We start from the raw sequence: 14,006 nt of genomic DNA on the forward strand, positions 1-14,006 counted from the left end.
GGGATTTGACCGAGAGTTGAATTAAGTTCAGCCAAAAAATGTGTGCATTTGTATTCGGACCACAGACTTGTCTTTGATATTGATGCCTTTCAGAGCTGCAGTGCTGTGCATGTAAGGTGGAGTTTCTCCAGACTACAGAGATGTCCCAAGATGCTGCAGAGATTCAGACCTGAAATTTAGGCCTTTTTCAGACAGGATTAATTTTGTGTTTTGCCCATCATGTAACTTTGTGGTGAAAATTCAGATGCAAAGGCCATGTCTAGTGTTTTTTTATGTAGACGCCACAGATAAAATATTACATGTAATGCTGTCTGGACTTATAACTGCTGTGATCTAAAGCACATTGCATTTTGCATGTTATAATTGCTATTTGATCCCACAGACGGTAAACAAGATTTCTAATAGGTTTGGCATTAGTTTCCTAAAAACAACACCTATCATACAGCCTGCAATACTGGGAAGAGACTACAGTGACTCCTCTTCTCTTTAAAGAAATATAAAATGACAGATGTCAGAAAGTACTGTATATATCAGATGTTGTTTGGTAAACTAATCCCATCTAAACAGAACTGCAAGTTCTTTTGATCGCAGACTATCTCTTTTCAAAGGCAGGTAGAAGACATGTCGGGAACATTGTGGTATTTTGAGCAGTTGAGATGCAAAAGTCTAGTTGTTGTGCTGCATAATTAAACTTAAGCCTTGTCTGTTGAACTTGTGGCGTATAAAACAACACAAACCCGTACTTGCTATACTTCCTACCAATCACAGAAACACATTTTTGTTTTATTGAAATGCTAACTACTAAGACTCATGTCAGATCATTTGGAGACTGTTTACCTCTTTAACACAAGATGACATTGAATTTAATTAGCTTTTAAAATTACTCTCATTTCTGCAAGTAATTATCATTACAAATACATATATTTATAGAATCTGACTGATATCAGATCAGTTGTAGCAGATCAGAGATGGTAAAAAACTGCAGAGCTGCATATTTGCATTACATCTGCCGGTCGGTTGATGACAAAGTTTTTCTCACGTTTTGATGTAGGCCAATAGTTTGTCTTTCAGTTAAACCCAATATCAAATTAACTTGTTTAAAATGTAATTTATTATAAAATATTCATAAAGGTGAAACAGATTTCACAGCCACAGCAATGCACTTGGCATCAGTGTCTTTGTGGGTCATGTGCATTAATTTTGGGTTTATATGCGAGCCACTCAGACTGAATGTGTAGCTGTGCAAAATGTTAGTGCAAATGCATTAGTGTTCAAGAGGGCATGGTTTCTTGCTTTAGAGACGCGTGGTGTGAACTGATTTCTGTTGCCATGCTCGGTGTGCCAGTATGCTGGCAGATGAGCTAATGGGGCCTTATTTGTGCTGACTCCAAGGCCTGGCCCTGTGTGTGCCCCAGCCGCACCAAGTTTACCCTCCAACCCCCTGCAGTCCACCTACAGATGGATCCAAATCAACACCAGATTTTGCTCCACAGCTATGCATACAGAGTGACCTCATATTAGGAGTTAGGACATGCCCTTAATAAGACTAAATACTGTGTGAAAGCATACAAACAGTGTGTATCACTGTCCGTAAAGACGTGTGAGATTCATTTTTCTATATTACAGTCAGAAAATATCACAACCATTATATGTTTTTCATTGTTTTGGCTCTCCAGCACATTGGATTTAAAATAACATTAAGTGTTAATTTTCAGCTATAAGGGTGCTTGAGGGTGTTTGCATCAGTATTAGTCGATAAGCGTTGCATACAGTAGTACCCATAGATAAAGCACAGTGTAGCAGGGCAGTGAGTCTAATAACTCAGGATGTTTTTTTTTTTTAAGTACAAATATTGGAAATTTCTTAACAGACCAAGTCAGGTAAAGATCTGGAACAACAGCTGCAGGGAAAATACCTGCTGATGTCTACAGGTTGTAAATTTTGCCAAGGATTTGTGTTCAAATATTACATTTCATGGCTTTATTTGAATCTGCATGACTTGTTTTTTTGGGGCAGTACAAGAAGCTATGAACACAACATTAAATTATTAGCACCTTTTAAAGTTAGTGTTGTTAACATTTCAACAAACAAATCTCGACTTACAAATCCAGCAGATATGGGGCAACATTAGTTAGTCACGTGTCATGCCACCCTCATTTTAGCTCTAGTTTGGTCTCCACCAACTCCTGGAGAAAATAACCTGCTTTTAACTGTTAAATGCTTAATTAAGTTAACCAGCTAGTAGATCAATTTGGCTGTCTGCTGTTTGGTGCTGAGCAGGTCAACACATTTTCACTCTCAACTCATTACATACCAACACTTGTTGGTATGATCCCACAGGCGGTAAACAAGAGCAAGTCAACACATTTTCTAGGTTAGTTGCCCTCCACGTAGCCATCCAATGTCAATTTTGGATGCTCAGGGACTGAGTGTCAATTCTGGCACGTTGCATGCTAGGCTTGGCTGGTATCTATTTTTTCATACCTTCATACCTTGCTGAAATTTCACAGGGGTATAAGGCATATGACATTATTTTTGTGCAATGCTCCACCAGTACAGACCAGAGACTGACCTCTGGTGGCACAGTATGTGCACTACACACAATTTAGATTCACTTTATTAATTTAAGACAATAAAAGCACATGGTTAGGTTTAGAACATCATGCTTTGACTTAAAATAAGTACACGTGTTTAACGTAACATGACATAGGTCACTTATATAGTATGCTACACATACTAGTGCACTGCATTATTTTAATAACTCAATGAATTTTGGTTTCACACAGAAAACAAACCACAATGCCACGGGTTCAAGTCTGGCTTTTGTTAGGCCCTATCCATACTTTCATGCTGTTTACATGATCGTCTGAAACACACTGCTTGCATGAGCAGCACATGTGCGTTGCAGAACCTGCTGTTTGTTTGGTTTTTTTGTTGCCCATGTTAACAAGTTAATAGAGCAGCCACACTGCCTGCATAAGCAACGCTTGCAGGCGCGTCTAAGCTGCATTTCAGATGGGCACATGAAAAATGAGAAATGGTGGCTCGCTGTTTTTTTTTGTATGCTGTGTGCCTTTTTCAGCAGAAATAGATATTGAAAACGGTGACTTGATAATTCGATTGACTCTATGCCACCTTTTATTGCATTTTCAATGTCTTTATCTGTCAGAGATGAGGAAATTCAAACATGTCTATTTTACACGAACTTTACTGCTTCTTTTTCGAAATAAAAGTCTTTTGACAAGGTCTCTGTCGTCAGAATCCCATCATTTGTTGACACAAGGCATTTTGTTTTGAATTTTCTGCAGGACTGTGCTGTTGTCAATGCAGGAGCTTGCATGCCTTCATAACTGAGTAAAATATGTGCTTATAAATGTGGAAATATAGCACTCAAAGCAGCAGGCAGTCCTGCAGAAGCAGGAACAACTCTGTCTCGGTGAACAACGCTGTCAGTTTGAACACTGCGAGAGTGCAACACACGGCATTTCGGCAAGGTTGCCGTCATGCGCTGCTCATACATGAAGTGTTTTCCAGACATAAGGCAGTCGCTCGGAGCATCAAAAAATGCCCCTGGCCCATGCATCTCAAACCGCTGCTAAAGGGTGCCCGAGTGTGTCAGTATCTGACCCACTGTCCAAGTGTTGTTATTTGACAAATTTGGAGTGAGAACAAGCTTTTAGCTGAAAACAGCTTCCTGCTTACACAACAAAATGTGTCATAAAGTGTCAGTAGAGCAGCTGTATAGTATTGATAATATTTGAGTATCTTTTACTACATTCATCTATTTAGACTACCTTGGTGTGTAACCCTCACTTTAACTGAGCAATTGCTGTCATTTTAAAAACATTGAAAATTATAGCATCTCCTTGTCTTGTCACACACAACACACACTCACACCGTCCCCCGCCACACACTCCCTCTGTCCCCCTGCAGACTGACCGATGCAGACGCTCTCATCATCCAGTTCGGCAGAGGCGTTGCGGAAGTATCCCAGTCTGCAGTGTTGGCAGTTCTGGCCCCTGGTGTTGTGCTTGCAGCTGACGCATGTGACAATGTTCAGGTAGTCGATGTAGCTGCAGCGGTTGGAGTGGCCGTAGCACTCACAGTCTGAAACAAAAGAGATTTATCTTTAGGTTTCTTTTACAAGCGGAAGATAGCGATACATGTGCATGAAGTCAATACTTGTGATAGAGTAGTATCTTTTTAAGCATTCTCCTGGGATTCTTCTGTGACAGTGGGAAATGATAAATTACTTGCACCGGGAGATACGCCCGACGGTTTTAGTTTTAGACGTCAGTGAACAAATGAATGACTCTGAGTGTGTTTTATGACTTGCCTTTCTGACTCTATATTGGTTCAATAAAGACAGACCACTCCCTCTCCATTACTACACTCACAGGTTTGCTGAGTCTGCTTCACTGGGCTGCACTGATTACTGATGGGAATTCCACTATCCTGAGTGTGTGTGCGTCTGTGTGTGCATGCTTGTTTGTGTATATGTATACAGGCGTGTGAGTACAGGCATGTTAATTGTGTCTGGGAATTTAATTGCATTACCGGATGAGTAGATTATATGCTACAGAATCATAACCAAGGGAGTTTGAGGTGAGTGATACAGTAGGTGTTTTCAGGCTGCACCTGACACCATGAAATTGGTCTGACACCACTTAACCCGATGGAAACCCTCCACTGCCTCTCGTTTCTTTTCTCTGTTTGTTCTTCATTTCCACAGTCTTAAATTCTCTTCCAAAAAGCTCTGCACAATCAGGGCTCTTAATTAAATTTTCTCTTTGTAATTCATGAATTATCTGAGAGGATTTGATTGCAGGTTTTACTCTACATGCTGGTACGCTTCATAAATTAAGACTTCTTCCATATTTCACACCCTAAAACCAAAGCTTAAAAAAAGACATGCTGTGGAGAATGGTGTAAGACCTTTTGTATAATTTTTCCACAGAGGGAGAAATGAAAGCCTGATATAATTTACCGTAGGATCTGCATTGTGCAGAGGGGTTCAGCAAGTGTTGCTCTACATTCTCGCTACGATTATCTTGGCTGAGGCTGGTACCTAATTAAGGTTTTATTAAGCTTTAGAAGTTGGCTGCAATAGTGTGCTGCAAGGCATCACTGTCCTCTAAAGAGGCGTTTACCAGGCATGTTTATGCAAATACACATTTAAATGCACATTAAAAAGTCGGAGTTTAGCTGTTTAATCAGCCGTCACATTATTATTTTATTATTGTTTGGTTGATGATGCCAGCTGAAATATTAATGAGCTGGTTTAAAAGGAAGTCAGCGAGAGCAGCGCCATAAAGTGCCTCTCTCAGCACTGAGGAAACCATGCTAGCAGTGGGGGAAGAACTGCCTAATTAAATATAAATGGCCAATTACTCCACAGACCAGAGAGGCAATGGGACATTGTTCCACAAATTAACGTTACGAGTCAAGATGCTGCTTTATTGGTGTTTATCAATTTCGGATTGTTAACGGTGAAAGACAGTTACATTGAGAGAAAGTGAGCATCAAAGAGTCTCTGAAGTTGAAGGAGTAGTGATATATTTTACTAACAAGAATCCTTTCTAAAATCCATAAACAGGAATGTCAGTGTTGGCAATTGTTTGATGGTTTAATACGAATTTAAAGTCCAAAGACTTACCTTGATCATGCACATAAAGCAAACACAACCAAGAGGGAGTTGCATGGGAAAGAATGAACAAAATGAAAAACATAAAACATGGAATGAAAGGAATTTTTCCACAGGTTTCTTTCTTTAAAAACAGCATACACTTAAGTCAAACGACAGAAAGAGTTTCTAATCCACTGATCTGAACCAACCAATAGGATTAACCAAGCTTGAGTCTCCCCTCTGTATCTTGAGGCCAGGTGCTGCTCATGTTGGTCTCTTACCTCTGAAATCATCGTATATGATCCCAAACAACTGTTTGGCCTGCGGCTCTCCTGAGATCAAGAGCTTCAGAAGCCCTTGAGGGATGAAGGAATCTTTGTTTAAGATTTGTCGGCACATTATTCACTGTGCTACAGTCATCTATGGCCCTATACCTTTGCACAGCTGGAGCAGGTATAGATGAGCATCAGTACTACAGAGAGGCAGTATGGATTAGATGGATGGGATTCCCACTAGATTCTACCTTTAAAGAAGAGGGTTGCTTTGTTCTATAAAGCTGACATAATCTTCACCCAGTGCAGTGTTTCTTAACTGGTTGGACAGAACCCAGAAGTCATTCTGAAGATTTTATGAGTCTGTATGCAAGGAACGACTGTAGTGCTGCCCATGACTCAGAGGTTTCAAGCTAAAGCTGAATTTTAGGGTTGCCACGGTGAGGAAACTTTCCCACCACTTAATAAACTTGGAACAAAACCAATGTTACCCATTACACCAGACATTTTAGAAGAAAAGATAATCATCCATGACGCTCAATATCTCTTTCATTAATTAGTGATGTTTGATCTGAGGATCTTCTCCTTACTTTGACCAAAATTTAAAGGAAAACAGTTGGTGTGGCAGCACATGCTTTCTTTTTTATGAACTCCTGTCTCCACGTCAGCGATGGCCCTGGCTTGTTTTCAGGTTGTTCGACCATCCCATTCTTGTGAACACCTTGAGGACTTTATTAAAATTTGGTACAAAGGTGTACTTGGACTCAAGAACAAACTGAGTAGAATTTGGTGGTTGAAGTTCAAAGGTCAAGGTCACTGTGATATCACAAAACATGTTCTTGTCCATGTTTTAGCTCGGCTCATCCCTCTCCACAAAATGCGTTGAGCAGACCGACTTGCTTCTGAAAAAACTCTGTGCTGTGACACTGCTGCTATACGTAGCAGGTACTTTGAGTTTATAATCGTAGCATCTGTCATCACTAAGTATTGAGGTGGTGGGCAAGTAATGTATTCAGTCTGTAATCAGTGCGGGCTTGAACACCATCTAATATCAGTAACACTTACTACCTTACTAATATTTGAGTATTGTTAATATCTGGCCTGATGTAGAAACTGGTGTGTCTTGTTTTTTAAAGCATGACATAGGATAGATTAATAAACAATATCATTTTCAAAACTATTCAGAAAGATTAACTTCAAAGTCAATCTCTGACCTTGGAGAAGTTGGCAAAGCAATCCAACCTCAAGGTCCATTGATTAGTGGCTGTTCTGGAGTTTATTTTTATGGTATCACACAATCTTCTTTTTGGAGAAGTGTGTGATTTGATTGTTTTTGGTGAGATTGTTTTGCCAACCCTTGTCTCCAAGGTCAAGAATTAACTCTCAGTCTCAATTTTTAAGCCAATATGGTCGAGAAGTCCTCTTTATTGCCACAACAACTGGGCACACTCAATTTGCTGAAAATCGTATAACATAATCAAATTCTTTTGCAAAATCCAAAGACTTTTTAAAATTTAAATCAAAAACTGTTGTAGGAAACATTCTGCCAACATTTTGCATTGTATTGTCTGTTAGTGAACTATGCTTTTTAAAAATCCTTACTAATTTCTTAGAAAAAACACATAGACATATTAAACTTAAGGTGCTTAAGGTGAATAGGTGAATGTCAGTTCAAAGATTCAGAAAATGATGATCAGCTGTGGACTTAAATGACCACCTTTAATGGAGCTATAACTGCAATACTGTGTCACCCATTAACCTCATCATAATACATTTTGGGTCCCAATTTGCAACCAGTTATGAATCACTGCACTACTATTATTGCACATGTTCATGTTCTACCTTTCTTTTTCTCTCTTTCGCTCTCTCTCTCTTCTTCATCCTCTCTCCCAGTAGTGTGTTTTGGGGTCACATGGCTCCATCTTTCCCACTCAAGTTTGTGCACTACAAAGGAGCAACAACTTTCAGATCAATCTGTATTGATGTAGCACAGATTATCTCAGGCTGTTTTACCAAACTAGAAAGAACAACTACTACTGACTAGACAACATCCAATGATTTGTGAGAAACCTTTGCCAATACAGATCCTACTCACTTATAATGTAATTGACTGAAGAAATAAGGTGCTGATGGGTATTTAGAATATTTTCTTATATTTTAAAAATATCATCCGAATGTTTTTAATATTTCTAATCAGACATCAAGAATTTAACAAATTATTGTGAAAACCTGAAAGTGCCTTTTCTTCAAGAGCATTTTCAATGTCAAATTCATCTTCCTTTTGTAGTTTATCCATTTTTTCCCCCACTTAATCCTCCTGCCTTTTATTTCTTGCCCTACAGCGTCAGTCGTCATCTCATTTGAAAAATATAGCACAACAGTTGGTACCAAATTAAGATTTTGCCTTATAGCGTATGTTGACTGACAGGCTATCATGTATTTGGAGATAAATTTAGATACATTTGTTGTTTCCAGTTTCTGTTTTTTTCAGCGTGAGCTGCCAAGTTAAACCGGTGGCGAAAGTTTATCTACTACATATTTACTGCACCACAAATAATCCACTGTATATAGCTACTGTAAATCTTCAAGGACGTTGCCACAAATACAATTAACTACAGTTTGCTGCAACCACTGCAGTACATACAAAAGAGATACCTTCTCCGTGCTCAGATGAGGTTGTTGTTTTGTGACCATGAGTCTCTTGTGCACGTCCTTCAAAATTATGGGAGACTGAAACACCACAATCGTTATTGATGTAACAATCAAAAATGAGGTAAATAAAAAGTTATGAGAAGATTGCCATTGCTACATATAAAAGAGATACCTTTTCTTTCCTCTCTATGCCCAGATGAAGTTGATGTTTTGTGACCGTGAGCTTCATGTCCATGTCCCTCAGACTTGTGGGAGACTGTCACACCACAATCATAATTGACATAACAAGTAAAAACATCATATGAGGACAAATTTATAAGATCCTTTTCCTTACAGTCTTAATATTTAGACAATGTCTATTCCTGTGTTTCTACTTGGTTCTCCCATTCTTCTCCCTAAAGTTGCAAAGTTAATTAATTAACTCTAAAGGCTATGTTTATGTTGCTATTGATTTCTTTATATTTCTTTATAGTGGATATAGCTTGTGGGAAATGTTTATCTGCTACAAATTCACAGCACCACAGGTAAACTACAGCATCTAAATCTGTGAAAAAAAATTGCCACCACTTCATACAAAAGAGATACCTGCCCCGTGCCCAGATGAAGTTGTTGTTTTATGGTCATGAGTCTCGTGTATGTGTCCTCCAGACTTGTGGGATACTGAAACATCAAAATGGTCATGGAAATAACCATCAAAAATATAGAAAAACATCCAGTTTACAGTGGCAAGTTGCCAAGTTGAACTTGTGGTGAAAGTATATCTATTGCACGTTTCCATCACTGCAGGTACTCTACATTATATAAAATTACAAGAACACTGCTGCCGCTACATATAAAGGAGATACCTTCTCCATGCCCAGATGAAGTTGTTTTGTGGTCATGAGTCTCCTGTACGTGTCCATGGGTGTCATATGCGTGCCCCTCAGCCTTGTGGGGGACTGACATGAAACATTTTTCATTGACAATGAAGAAAAAAACTGTTAAATTTATTCTGTGTCTACTTTTCTCGTGATAAAATTGCATACTACATATTTACATCACTACAGGTTAATGTTCTATTTTTTAGGGGCCCATTTTTTGCTCTAACTAAAACTTTTCTACTGCATATTAATACTGGTATGTTACAGCAGAAAACTACAAGGACATTGGTACTAGGGGTGTAACAATCCATTGATCCGGGTCTATGTACCAGTCAAATGATCACTAATCCAACAAAACATCAATCTGTATTATCATCTTTAGGGTACGCCTTTACTTTGAAATCTCCATTGAACGTCTGTGTCACTATCAAACAGTGCCAGGCTGTTAATGGCAAGCAGCCAAGAAAAAACACCAAGGATATTTACTCCCCTCTTGGGAATAAACAGCAGCGTGGAAATATTTGGGACTTGGGAGAAAAGACAGGTCAACAGACAAAGTATATGCCATATGCAAACAATGCCTTGAGGAGACAAAATACTTATGGCAATGAACCTTTCCAGCCATCTCACTCTGCCAACTTGTTGCTCCTGCTATGGCTATTATAGCTGCTCTTTTTCAGTAATGTTAGACTAGAAAAATGTAATGTGAAAAATGCACACTGAAATTCAACCGTGCAGTTCTGTCGGGGGATGCAGTGACTTAAACCAAAAGTGAGCAAAAAAAGTATGAATTAGTTTTAAGGTATGAGTAGAGGAAAAGTCCGCTAGCTGCTAGGCTAATTTATTAATGTAAAAGCGCAAAGCTTCATTACTACAGGCAAACTACAGCGTTCTTGTTCCCACTACATGCATAAAATACCTGATGTTTCAGCTTTTCTTTCATAATGCTCCTCTCTTTTCTCCCCGTGCCCAAAAGAAGTGGTTGTTTTGTGGCCATGACTCTCATGAACGTGGTCATGAGTCTCTTGTGCGTGACTATGAGCCAGTTGTGCTTGGCCATAAGAGTCAGGTGTGTTGCCATGAATTTCATGACCATGGCTATGACTCTTTAGTGTGTGGCCATGAATCTCTTGTGTGTGACCGTGAGTGTCAGGTGTCTGGCCATAAGTTTTATGACCATGGCCAAGAGTTACATGACCATGAGTCTCTTGAATGTGGCCATGAGTCTCTTCTTCATGACCATGACTCTCCAGTGTGTGGCCATGACTCTCCAGTGTGTGGCCATGACTCTCCAGTGTGTGGCCATGACTCTCCAGTGTGTGGCCATGACTCTCCAGTGTGTGGCCATGGGAGTTTTCAATGTCGCTATGAGTCTCTTGAATGTTGCCATGAGTTTCATGACCATGGCCATGAGTCTCAGGTGTGTGGCCATGAGTCTTTTCAGTGTGGCCATGAGTCTCTTGAACGTGGCCATGAGTTTCTTGAATGTGGCCATGAGTTTGTTGAACATGACCTTGAGTCTCTTGAACGTGGACATAAACCTCTTGCGCATGGCCATGAGTTTTGTGACCATGGCCATGAGTCTCCAGTGTGTGGCCGTTAGTCTTTTCAGTGTGGCCATGAGTCTCTTGAACGTGGCCATGAGTTTCTTGAACATGGCCATGAGTCTCTTGAACATGACCTTGAGTCTCTTGAATGTGGCCATGAGTCTCTTGAACATGACCTTGAGTTTTGTGACCTTGGCCATTAGTCTCAGGTGTGTAGCCATGAGTCTTTTCACTGTGGCCTTGAGTCTCTTGACCATGACCTTGAGTTTTGTGACCATGGCCATTAGTCTCAGGTGTGTAGCCATGAGTCTTTTCACTGTGGCCTTGAGTCTCTTGACCATGACCTTGAGTTTTGTGACCATGGCCATTAGTCTCAGATGTGTAGCCATGAGTCTTTTCAGTGTGGCCATGAGTCTCTTGAACATGGCCATGAGTCTCAGGTGTGTAGCCATGAGTCTTTTCAGTGTGGCCATGAGTCTCTTGACCATGACCTTGAGTTTTGTGACCATGGCCATTAGTCTCAGGTGTGTAGCCATGAGTCTTTTCAGTGTGGCCATGAGTCTCTTCAAAATGACCATGACTCTCTTGAACATGGCCATGAGTCTCAGGTGTGTAGCCATGAACCTCTTGAACGTGGCCGTGACTTACAGGTATGCGGCCATGAGTCTCTTGTGTATTGCCATGGGTATCAGGTGTGTGGCCATGGGTATCATGTGTGTGGCCATGAGTGTCATGACCATGGCCGTGAGCCTCTGGTGTGTGACCATGAGTCTCTTGAAGGGGGTCATGCTTCTGTTGAATAGGGCCATGAGTTAAAGGTGTGTGGCCATGAGTATCTTTTACATGACCACGGATCTCTTGAATGTGGCCATGAGGTGCATGTCCCTCAGACGTGTTGGGAACTGAAACACCATAATTAAGATTGAAAATAAAACAAGCAAAAAGATGTTAAGGTAAATTTTATTCTTTGCAACCTAAAAACCTATTGAAGCATATTTATTTCCCTCGCCTTTTTCAGTTCTTTCAGTCACTCTATACCAGGTTGAGGTTCAGCTGTATGTTAGTTTCCAAGTTTAACCCATGGTAATGTAATAGATATTTCCATCACTACCTGTTAGCTACTACTACAACTACAGTATAGTAAAGATGTACCTGTATTTCTTTCCTCCTCATGCTTTTCCTTCCCATGCTCAGATGAAGTTGTTGTTTTGTGGTCATGAGTCTCATGTTCATGTTCCTCAGACATGTGAGGGGCTGACATACCAGTGTCTATATTAACATAAACAACCAAAATTTTGACACATTTCTGCTATTTCCTGTTTACAGGGGCACATTTTACACTGAGTTGCAAGTTTAGCTTGTGAGAAAAGTTTACCCACTGCATATTTACTGCACCAAAAGTAAGCTACAGTATGTAAATCTTGGTGAACATTGACTGCACTACATATAAAAGAGATACCTTTCCTTTCAGCTTTTATTTCGTTATGCTCCTCACGCTCGCTTTCCTCCCCGTGCCCGGATAAGGTTGTTGTTTTGTGGCCATGAATCTCATGTACATGTCCCTGAGACTTGTGGGAGACTGAAACACCACAAATGTCATTAAAATAACAAACAAAAATGTACATATCTCTCTTATTTCCAAATATTTAGGGACCCATGTTTCTCTGTGAGTCGCCAAGTTTTTTCTTTAGTCTGTTTTAAATTAACATCAGTGGTAAACTACCGTATATAAATCTAGTAGATTCATATATTCTCTCTATGTAGAAGAAATACCTGTCTCCTCAGTTTTTGTTTCTTCCTTCTCCTCCTTTTTCTCCCCGTGCTCAGATGAGGAGTTTGTTTTGTGGCTATAAGTCTCATGTGCATGTCCCTCAGATTTGCGGGAGACTGAAAGACCACAGCCATAATTAACACAACAATACAGTTTCATAGTTAAGAGACCATTTTCTGTTGCCAAGTATAACTCATTATGAAAGTATTTCTACCACTACAATTAACTACTGTAGCCATGACCACTACATGACATACATAAAAGAGATACGGTACCTTCTTCGTGCCCTGATGAGATTGTTGTTTTGTGGTCATGAGTCTCATGTTTGTGTCCCTCAGAATTGTGGGAGACTGTAACACCACAAAATAACAACCAAAAATGTAGATATATTTCTAAAGTTTATATTTATTTAGGGGACCATGTTTTGCTGTGAGCTGCCAAGTTTGACTCGGGGGTGAAAGTTTATCTACCACACTGCGATCGCTACAACTACAAGAACATTGCTACAACTACATTAAAAAAAAAGAGATACCTTTTCTTTCAGCTTTTCTTTCCTCCCCGTGCTCAGATGAGGTTTTTGTGTTGTGGCCATGAGTCTTGTGTTCCTCAGACTTGTAGGGGACTGACACACCGCAGTTGTCATTGACATAACAAGCAAGAACATCCAGTAGTATAAATTTTATATGCACTTGTCTCAGCAACGCATCCACAATAAATAAATTCCTCATCCATTTCTACTGCCACTCAGATAAAAATATGACACCTCTATTGGTGCCAAAATTATGATATTGCTCTAATGCTTATATTGAGTGACAGAGTAACATGTCAGTGAAGAGATGAATTTAGATATGTTTTTCATCTTTTTCAGTTGTTAGGGTTCCAGTTTTCACTGTGAGCTGTCAGGTTTAACTCATAGTAAAAGTTTATCTACTGAATATTTACTGTGCCCAAAAGTAAACTACAGGATATAAATTTAAAAGAACACTGCCACTACTACGTATGAAATAATAATACCTGTCTTTTCAGTTATTCTGTCTTTCTCCGCCTCCTTTTCTTCCTCCCTGTGCTGAGATGAGGATGTTTTATTGTGGCCATGAGTCACATGTCCCACAGACATGTGGGAGACTGACACTATCAACACAAGAACAGACATTGTATGAAGTATTTTACATACTCTTGCAGACGGACGCCAAACAATAAGAACTCTATAATTAGGCTGATACTGCACTGGGTAAAGATTACTGATATCGTCTGCCTTTTCTCTCCCTTCCCGTCTTC

General features: G+C 39.8%; 1 protein-coding gene across 6 annotated transcripts in view; it reads right to left on the reverse strand.

Moving 5' to 3' along the window:
• Nucleotides 1-14,006, reverse strand: part of ntng2b (netrin g2b) — a 74,030-nt gene that overhangs the window by 2,642 nt on the left and 57,382 nt on the right. For 2 of the 6 annotated variants that reach the window (XM_088070798.1, XM_088070795.1), the window contains 14 exons: nt 13,743-13,859; nt 13,261-13,350; nt 13,004-13,078; nt 12,731-12,844; nt 12,417-12,536; nt 12,110-12,226; nt 10,330-11,859; nt 9,396-9,488; nt 9,136-9,210; nt 8,723-8,806; nt 8,554-8,628; nt 7,741-7,842; nt 5,908-5,982; nt 3,940-4,107 (listed from right to left, as the gene is read on the reverse strand). In XM_088070798.1, the coding sequence (XP_087926924.1) occupies nt 3,940-4,107; nt 5,908-5,982; nt 7,741-7,842; nt 8,554-8,628; nt 8,723-8,806; nt 9,136-9,210; nt 9,396-9,488; nt 10,330-11,859; nt 12,110-12,226; nt 12,417-12,536; nt 12,731-12,844; nt 13,004-13,078; nt 13,261-13,350; nt 13,743-13,859 (2,835 nt within the window). Of the gene's footprint in view, nt 1-3,939; nt 4,108-5,907; nt 5,983-7,740; nt 7,843-8,553; nt 8,629-8,722; nt 8,807-9,135; nt 9,211-9,395; nt 9,489-10,329; nt 11,860-12,109; nt 12,227-12,416; nt 12,537-12,730; nt 12,845-13,003; nt 13,079-13,260; nt 13,351-13,742; nt 13,860-14,006 lie in introns of those variants that run through there. The other 4 variants (XM_088070796.1, XM_088070797.1, XR_015775105.1 and 1 more) reach the window with 4 other exon arrangements.

The sequence above is a fragment of the Plectropomus leopardus genome, chromosome 20 (assembly GCF_026936395.1).
Source record: "Plectropomus leopardus strain MGB_pleo_1.0 chromosome 20, ASM2693639v1, whole genome shotgun sequence".
In the NCBI taxonomy this organism is placed as follows: domain Eukaryota; kingdom Metazoa; phylum Chordata; class Actinopteri; order Perciformes; family Serranidae; genus Plectropomus; species Plectropomus leopardus.